The 9,807-nt window shown below is 29.5% G+C and overlaps 2 protein-coding genes and 1 long non-coding RNA gene across 3 annotated transcripts in view; 2 read left to right on the top strand and 1 right to left on the bottom strand.

Annotated features, from left to right (window-relative positions):
• The window catches only part of LOC108823549 (DNA-directed RNA polymerase IV subunit 1), a 39,050-nt gene that overhangs the window by 28,218 nt on the left and 1,025 nt on the right, over positions 1-9,807 (top strand). The window lies entirely within an intron of this gene.
• Positions 1,118-3,870, bottom strand: LOC108835545 (transcription factor bHLH125; the record flags this gene model as incomplete). Its single annotated transcript, XM_056994467.1, is given in 2 exon segments — positions 1,118-1,516; positions 3,422-3,870. Coding segments are annotated over 2 exon segments (711 nt in total), but the record flags the coding sequence as incomplete, so codon positions are not given.
• LOC130499930 (uncharacterized) lies at positions 6,048-7,464 on the top strand. The gene is made up of 4 exons (XR_008938787.1): positions 6,048-6,294; positions 6,616-6,682; positions 6,946-7,070; positions 7,157-7,464. It is a non-coding gene; the product is annotated as an uncharacterized LOC130499930 (long non-coding RNA).

Genomic DNA, 9,807 nt, shown 5'->3' with positions numbered 1-9,807 from the left:
TAAGTATCTATTTACCTCTTAAAAAATAAGAGTAATATGGCTAAATAAATATGAAAATGGTATTATATTTCTTATATATTATTTAATAATCATTTTGAAAGGTCAATACTGATGTGTCACCGTCGTTATGATTTTTTATAACAAACCAGTGATGTATTGTCATCACAATTATCCTAACAAAAGCTAATATGTCATTACCATATGTCATCAAATTAATTCTAACAAAAAATAATATGTCATCAAAAATATTAAATAACCTTCATATTTTCTTAACTAAAAATATAGAATTACCTAATGTGATTTAAAATATATAGTAATTAATGATATTAAATAGTAAATTTGATTAAAAAAAATTATTTCCTCTATTAATTTTAGTTTTATATTTACTAAAATAATTATACAATCACATTAATCATATAATAAAAATTTCTATCTTTTTGTTATATTTCAAGTTTTAAAAAGATTATAAATTATTAAAAGTGTTAAAAATTTCACATTGATTTTTTTTATCAACAGTTTAAAACTTTTACTGTAAATATATAAGTGATCATAAATCATATGAGTAAGACACCTCACTTAATAAATCTTCAAATTAAAATGTATATATTTATTATTTTTAATATCATATAAAATATAGTATATTGTTTTAAAAATATTTAACTGTTTAATTTCAGGAACAATGATATACATGAATTGAATTGAATTACAATTTAATATAATCGTTAAAGTATATTAAAAATATTTTATTGTTATTTAAATATTTTTAAAGAAATATTTATTTTTAATAATATTTTATAAAATGTGCGCAGATTATTACCTAAAGATATTATAAGAGATACTAGAAAGTTATATGTTCTTTTCGTTGAAGAGTAGGAAAATGTAGCAGTTTTGTTTCTGGAAACAAAGACCATTAAATGGTCAAACTAAAATAATAACTACATAAAAGTCAATAGTTAAAAATTCAAATAAAAAAAGAAATACTGATTTTAATTACTACAAAAAATGTTCTTTTTAAATAATAAAATCTAAAACTTATAATTTCTGAAGCAAATAAAAGTCTGGTAGTAGTAAAAATGATGTTAGCAACCTGTATGATAAGTTTTAGTAATAATTTTACCTGAGAAACAATTGTGTGTATAAATCTCTGTTGCAGCCTAGTTGAGAGGCAGCTAACAACACTAAGCCTTTCTTCTTGAGCCAAGATTTGAAGAACACTCGAGAGACGAAACTGGTTTCGTTCGAGACAGCAACTTATGATGATCTCCATGCCGTGAAAACAAGGCATGATAATAACCGTAATGTGTTTGTCATCTGCACATGAGCATCTCCGTGATGATGTCGACAATGATGAGGATACACTACTAGTGCATTCTTCTGTAGTTGGATGAGCCGTAACTGTGCCCAATATAGATTTATTTAACCGATTTTTCTTTTCGTTGAGTTCTTTGATCTTGTTTTCCAAGTCTTTAATGTAATTAACCGCTTGAAAAACGTGATCTGCTGACGAGCGTTTGCCCTGTAAATTAAACAATATGTTTATTGTACACTGTAATTATCTGATTTAAGTGTAATTAAATTGGATAGTGTTGAAAAAAAACAAGATTAATCTGTTTTTTGGGGGCGAAAAGATTAATCAGTTGGTTTTTTGTCAAAAAAGAATAAAGATTAAATCAGTTGGAGAGAACGTTAATTAACGTCAGATCCCACTTAAAGTAAATCCACTTTAGCTGGATATACATAACCTTCATTTATTTATTTTTTCTATAAACTACCAACTAAATGATAAAAATATGTAAACTAATGTAACTAAATATTAAATTTTACTAGTATCAAGCTTATACGAATATAATCAAAGTAGGTAAATGATTTAAATATCTATTTTTTTTTACAACATCTATAAAATTATAAATGCATTGTAGTTGGTCCCGACATATATTAATATATACGCTAGAGTTTGATATGTGCATCTGCACAGGTATTTTTTATTTTTATAATTGTAAATATTTAGTATAGAGACTCTTTAGTTTATAAAAATGTTGTTTTTGTATCTTTTCAACATAGTGAATGCATACTGATTTATGTTTTTATAGGCAACTCATACTTTTAATATATTTTAATGGATATTAATGTACTTTGTAGTATTTAGTACATAAATTTCTCAATTTACAACAGTTAAATATAGAAATATTTTCAAAAATTGTATCTCTAAATTTATTATTTTAGAAAATTCAATAAAATTTACTGTTTTATACAAGCTTCATGTATAAAAAATATTACTTTACTTGGTTACTCAAGAAAAAATCAATACATATAATACCATTCAAATTATAATAGATCAATTAATAAAATTTAAAGTACGATAAATTTTGCAAAGTTAAATATTCACCCAATGGTCCTACACACATTTGGGGGGGGGGGGGGAGAGTGTATTCAATTTAACATTCGATGCGATTTTGATTTTTAATGAGTTTTAGATGATTTTAATAAGTTTCAGAGATTTAAGTGATTTTTGTTAAATTACTCTAGAGATTTAAGTTGCAGAGATTTTAATTGGGGGAAGGGGGTGTATTTAATTTAACACTCTCGATGGGATTTGATTTTTAATAGAGTTTTAGATGATTTTAATAAGTTGCAGAGATTTAAGTGATTTTTGTTAAATTACTCTAAAATATCACCTAAAACTATGGAATTTAGGTTTTATTTTTTTTTAACTAAGAAACTCCGCTCAAACACCTTAGATCATCTAAAAACTTTAAAACTCTACAACTTGAAATATTTTCAATAACAGTGAATTTCAGAATACTTTACGAAATGTCAAGTTCAATAACAGTAGATTTTAAATGAGTTTTTAAAATTCATGTTTGAATAATAATGAATTTATCATTTTAATACAAATCACTTAAAACTCTCAGTTTAGTACACCCCTAAATATATTTAGCATGAAAAAGGTTTAACACTTCTTTTTGCACTCTCTTAGAAATGCCTAAATTTTTTAGTGAAGTAAGTTAATGTGTGGTGTTTTGTCAAATCAAGAATTAACCTAGGTATCTGTTTCTATATAGAGAAATTACCTCTGGGTTTCAATAAGAGAGAGGGGTTATGTTTTAAACGAGTTTTTAATTTATTATTGGTGTAAGTTATGCAATTAAATTACATAAACTAAATGATTTATTAAGTAAAATGACTAAAATACCATTAATAAATTTAAGGATTATGTAATTTCAGTGGCAAAAGTTTTAATACCCCACATGATTATAAGATCATTTTCATAGTGTACTCCTTTTTTAAAACATTGGTTATTTTTATAGTATACTCTTTTGTATATCAACAGTATAAAAATAAAATGCGGAAGAAAGAAACAGTATAAAAATAAAAATAGTTTTAATTAAGACGATCGGATAAACATCTTTTAGATAGCTACCTGGATATATTGAAGTGGCAAAAGAGATCTTAGGCTTTTGAAAAGAGATGAGACTTCTAATCTTCTTTGCCTTTCAATATCTCTGTGTTTCATCTTCTTGCTTTCTCGATCATCATCCCCTTTGTTGGCTTCACTTTCTCCATATGTATCACACACACTTCGTTTCTTATTGCTTACACCATTTTTGTCGGCGATTGGGTTGCAAACATCATGGTTTTGGTATGATATCAACGGCGAAAGAAAAGAATCAGTAAACGGTAATCCATCTTCGTCAGTTAAATCAGGCATGAACAATGAAGTCACAAAGTCCATATTTTCTTGGTGAAAATGAAATCTTAGAATTTTTAGATGCTTTTGGTTTTATTTTTGTCGTAGTGTCGTGACTTCCCAACTTGAGAGTCTCTTTTATACTTGGCTCCAAGATTTCTATTAACTTTCTTCTTCCCTTTTGATAGGACAGATATGATGACACGTTAGTAATTGATCTCTTAACTTTTAAAATCCCCATATTATTAAATTTGAGTAGTTGGGACTAAATGTTGATAATATTATTTAATAAACCATCGGGCTGTTCATTTAGTGGCTACTGAATAATCACATCAAAAGGAGATGGGAACATATGTTTTCAATGTGCTTGAATATACACACATCTACGCTTCATTATACACGCCCAATTTTTCAACTCGAATTAATTTATGTTCAACAATGACTCAAATAGTCCCTAATTTTCCGTCACGATCTATAATTTATGTTTTAAAATTTTACCTAATACAGATATATAATTTTTTAATAAATTTCTACAATACTACAAATATATTAATATCATCTCTTTTATTTTATACAAAATGGAGATCGAGAAATATATTTAATTCCTCTCTTTTGTTTTATACAAAATGGAGATAGAGAAATACTCAATTTTATGATTAAATATTAATAATTTTTACTTAATGTAGTGAAAAGGAGACTAAGCCATTATTTTGTACTCCTTACGTTTAAGTTAATCTATGTTTTGGATATTTCACACTTATTAACAAATACATTAAATCTTAGTATTAAATGTATAATTTTTTGTGACTAATTTTTTTCATAACTTTTAACCAATCAAAATTTAGTAAATACAATTAATTTTCATGAAATTTACAACGTATCATTATTATCTATTAAAAATTCCATTGAAAAGATAATACATATTTTTAAAACAAATTATTTTTTTAAAACATAGATTATTTTGAAGCGGATGGAGTATTTGATATATTAATGTAACACACCATAATTACAGAAATGTGGACTAGGCGTGGGCACCTTTTTTTTGAAACAAAAAAAATCATTGAATCGAAGCAAAAAAAAATTGAACCGAAGCAAAAAGAGATTTGGTTAGGTTTGGATTTTACCAAATACTCGAGTGGATCCTATATTTACAGAAACTAAAAATATAATTGAACTGAAACAGAACGGGAACCAAAGCGAAACCGAATGTATACACAAATTTCTATAATATAATTTTAATATTTATAAATATTAAGTATATTTAGTTTTAAAATAATCATATAATTTTAAAAAAAAAACTATTTATAAAACATAATATCCAAAAAAACAAACTACCATAATATTTATATCCAAAATATTTAAAACTATACGTATTATCCAAACTTTTATCAAAATATTAAAAAAATGATATTTAATCCGAAAATCCACCCCAATTTTTTTACTTTTAACCTAAATTAAACGATCGAATGAGATTCGAAATTATTTCAGATATTAGTTTGTTCTTAACTTTGAAACCTGAACCGTACCAAAAACCAAAAACCAAAACGAAACCGAACCAAAACTTTTAAATATCCAAACAGATTCTAAATCTGTAGAATCTAAGAACTAAAAAGACAAACCAGAGCTGGAGCTGCTAGTTCTACTAGTAAGGCCTTCTCCCCAAAGGACAGAGATATCATATTCGAGTCTCATCAGGTGCGGACAGGGATTAAACAATCAGCTCTCGTCCTTGGTCCAAGTTCCTTGGTCCAAGGTGATAACAGGTTTAAAACCAGAACTTTTTGAATTAAGAAATAAAAAAACAAGAAAAGCATAAAACTAGATCGTAACCGGACCGTGAACCAAATGCCAGAGCTAACGTAGACACAAAAGCCCCCATTGAACGGTTTTCAATAATTGTCAGTGAAGTAAAGATTTTGTATTTAATATTTCAATTGTAATGGGTAATAAGTAAGGGTCAGGATTAGGTCTGACATTTTGTTGAAGTGGTCCTTTAGTAGCATCATGCATGACCATGTTGATATTCTTGCACATACATATCTGTAGATGATGGTGAATTAATGATTGATAAAATGACCACGAGGATGGTTTGACTAAAGATTTTTAATGATAGAACTTTTTAATAAATTTGTTTCAGGTAAAAACTTTTAAACGAAGTATTTAACATAAAAGTCTCCAAATTAATTTTATGAATTAGATCCTCCGCCTATCTATTTATATAAAGTACAGTTTCTATCCCTCCTGGGGTGTCCACCTAGGACGCCAGGCTGGAAACTCGTGTGCCCAGCAGTTGACACCTGTCGCGTCGATCAAAACTCTGCGTTTCATTTAATCCAACAATAATGGGTTTGACATCGTATTTTTTTTACGGCCCTGTGTTCCTCTCACCTGTCGCTAACCCTAAATTTCATCTTCGTTACTCTGAGTTTGACGGCCAGGATGACGATCGATGGTCCTTGGTTTTCCTGTAACGGATCGATCTATGATTACTAAGACTTTGGACTCATTAAATCAGACGCCAAGTAATGACTCTTCAATGCGTCGTTCCGTCGTCGAAATCTCTATTCGGATTGATCTATGATCTGTGAATCTGCAACTATAAATATGTAAGTTTCTTCCCATAGAAGTTCACTATTTCATTCTTCTCCACTGATAATTTAGACATGTTCTTAAAGAGAGACTTAAACAGTTGGTTAACAAAGAACATGCAGTGTCTTTTGTTTTTTTAGATATCAAAGATCATAACTTTTGTGGTCAGATTACTTTTACTTTGCAATTAGACTTATGTTGGTCGAAATGAACTTTGTTCATGGCTCTGGATCGTTACTTTTCTTTTTTATATGAAGTAGATACTCTTAAGATATTCAGATTATCAGTATATTACATAATATACTCTGTTTTATTGTATTTCCATGTTCTGTCTGTAGCTCACGAATGGCTGCAACGTAGGAGGCGCTGTGATATGAAAGATGATGAACTCATCAAAGACATAAGGTAAGAGCAGTTGAAGATTTTCTTTTTCTTGATTATCCAAGTTTTCTTTTTTTATCAGTTATTATATAGGCCTTTCGTAGATTAGCAAGTTTTGTGTTGTTTGAAAATTTGTTAATTTCTGGCGGCTTAGCCAGTCTTGACGAGTTTTATGTTTTGGGCAATGATAAACTAATTCTTAATCAAGTTTTCAGCAGTGAGTATGTGTGTGTAATGCTTAGTTGATTTTTTTTGATTCATTTGTGTTATGTATCCTGAATTAACAGTCATGAGAAAAATATATGAAGGAGTTTCTCATCAAGGAATGTCAATGTTACTTTGACACCTCGCCAAAAAGATCTGACGAGCTTTTCAGAAACATGGCGAGAATAGAGATACCAATAATATAATAGTAAGCACCCTACTCTGAAATCACAATTGCAGACGTATGTAGTGACTGAAATAATAGTCCCTCCAAATGTTTTATTGCAACCTCAGATGGGCAAGGAGTTCAATATCACCATCCACATCAATGGTTTATCCATATCTGGTTTTTGAGATGCCACAACTGGTTACTGGTGTCTCCAGTGTCAATGATTATGAAAGGATTTTGCACTACAGAACAAGCCTATAGGAGGACCAGTGTTCATCACAAGTTTTTAAGCGTAGAAGAATAAAACAGAGAGATTTGTAGATTATAAAAAGATTGTTTTTTGTCAACAGGTTATAAAAAGATTTAATGATAAATTTTATTCAAAAGATTGCTATTATTATGTGCAATATATGAAAATTTGAATGTGCTTTAATGATATATGTAAATAGCAGAAGCTCTGCAGAATAATCAAAGCTGAAAATTAGTAAAAGAAAAATACAATTGGTCAGAAGAAGGATATGTTTTTCTCCCAAATAAAGATGTGTAAAAATATTACTATAAGAATGAACGACATGAATAATATTATACAAATCTTAACAAAAAGAGAATAAATTAGTTACTAATATATACAAAATTGAGCTTTCGAAGCCGATAGGTGACTCCACTGTGAGAAGCTTTTTATCCAAATTTGTTGTACCCAAATGAACGCATCTAATGTCATTCAATGAAAGAAAACGTCAGTTATAACTCAAGCTGGTTATCTATCTATTTATATAAAGAAGAGTTGGTTCTCTCCTTCTGACACATCAGCATCCATGTCACAAATTCGAGTGATGAGGAGCTGACACGTGTCCATGCATCTAAAACACATCGTTTCATTAAAACTTCAGTTAGATGGGCTTCGATCTGTTCCCTGTTTGGGCTCTCCTTAGACTCATCTTCTCTTCGAGGGTTTCTTGAGTCGCTTCATCTCGACGGCGGCAGTTTCTGCAAATATCGAGAACGCCGAAGTTTTCCTTCGTTGCTTGAGCTTCTACCTACACAAGTAGTGGAGCTTCTCCACTTAACTGATTCGTTGTCTTCATATTTTCAAGCACTGGGTAACGAATGGTTGAGATATCTCTCCACCACCACTTTGCTCTTAAGTGACATGACTATTCAACAACGTTTCGAACCAACCATTTCCTAATCTCTGCATCGTAGTACCGCAAAGAACCTCACCGGATTGTGCCCACATTCAGATCTGTTTCAAAGTTGTAAGTGAATAAACAAACAAAGAAAAAAAACAGATCAAAGAGACCAGAAAAGTTACTTACCTATTGAAAGTATGTGGCTTTGGTAATGAATCCGAGTAGTGATGCGAGTTGGAACAAGTTTGTGAGGTTTCGACACTAAACTGTTTTAAGCAGACAGAGCAAATGTAGAGACCACATACCATTGCAAACACCAAAACTATCATCCTTACGAACAGAGGTGATCTCTTTGGTTGTTTTATTACAATCGCTGAACCGTCCTGTTTACATCAAACATTAAAACCTGAGAATATGAGTAAACCCTTAGTGCTTTAAAAACCATAACTTTAAATCTTATGAAGAAAAAAGAGAAGATTTTGAAGGCTGATTCCGATGATACAACTAACATGCAGAGAAACACAGAAGCTTAAATCACGAAAGATTAGATGAGAGTGGTAGAAAGAGAGTACCTTCAGGTATAAACAGATGGACTCCGCCATTGATGCTTCTGGAAGTTTATGAAACAGAGTGAATGCCTTCAGTGAAAAAAGTCTTCTGAAACAGAGTAACCATGGAAATGAAGAAGAAGAGGAGCTTAGATAGAAGGAGGATCTATTGGTTACTATATAGAAGATGATCTATAGGGGGTGAAGAAGAAGATGCGATCAGGTGGGGAAAGAAGAAGGTGAGGGGGTGAAACGAAGATGGAATGGGGTAGTGAAAGGAAGAAGAAGATTAGGTTTTGTCGGCTAGAGTGAAACAGTCAAGGTATTTTTTTTTTCCTTTCGGTTCAATTAACCATTCATTTTATGTAACAATACAAATTAAAATCCATTAGTAGCCCGATAACTAAAGTTCATTAATCAAAAATATGAGTATTGGACCACAAAAGCTAAATATGCATTCGCATACCAATTAAACTGAAAAAAATATTTACTAGACACCTAAAAACATGACAATTTCATATACAAAAGTCAATAATTTTAAATACATTGTATTTATAAAATAATAAATATTTATATTTAATTCAACATCTAGCTAATTGTTAATAGAAACACAAGCAATCTATCTATAACAATATAATTTTTATCTCTATTTAAATCATATCTCACGTTGACACGTAAACATTTTAAACATTTATTATTTAATATTATTTTGTTTTTATCAGAACATAATGATTTTTGGTTTTATCGATTTAATAAATAAAATAAAATGGAGTGTGGAATCATTTCTAATTTTTTTAAAATTCAGTTCCTTATGGCTATACTACACTAGCAAATGCCGTAACAGAAGTTAAAACTACGATAATATCAATATACACAATACACACACTAATGATTAGCTCATATTGTCATATATGTATAACGCCATAAAAAATGTCTTGCTACATGTAATCTGGAGGCTCATCACATTCAATAAATACAAAAATTATTTTACACAACAACATTCAAAGATGGAATAACACATATCTACAGAGCAGCCAAATGTTCGTATACAATGCTATTTACAATACAACAATACAATATAACTTATAAGTTATAATA

This window comes from Raphanus sativus, chromosome 9 (assembly GCF_000801105.2).
Source record: "Raphanus sativus cultivar WK10039 chromosome 9, ASM80110v3, whole genome shotgun sequence".
Taxonomy (NCBI): Eukaryota; Viridiplantae; Streptophyta; class Magnoliopsida; order Brassicales; family Brassicaceae; genus Raphanus; species Raphanus sativus.
This window is presented reverse-complemented; position numbering and strand designations above follow the sequence as displayed.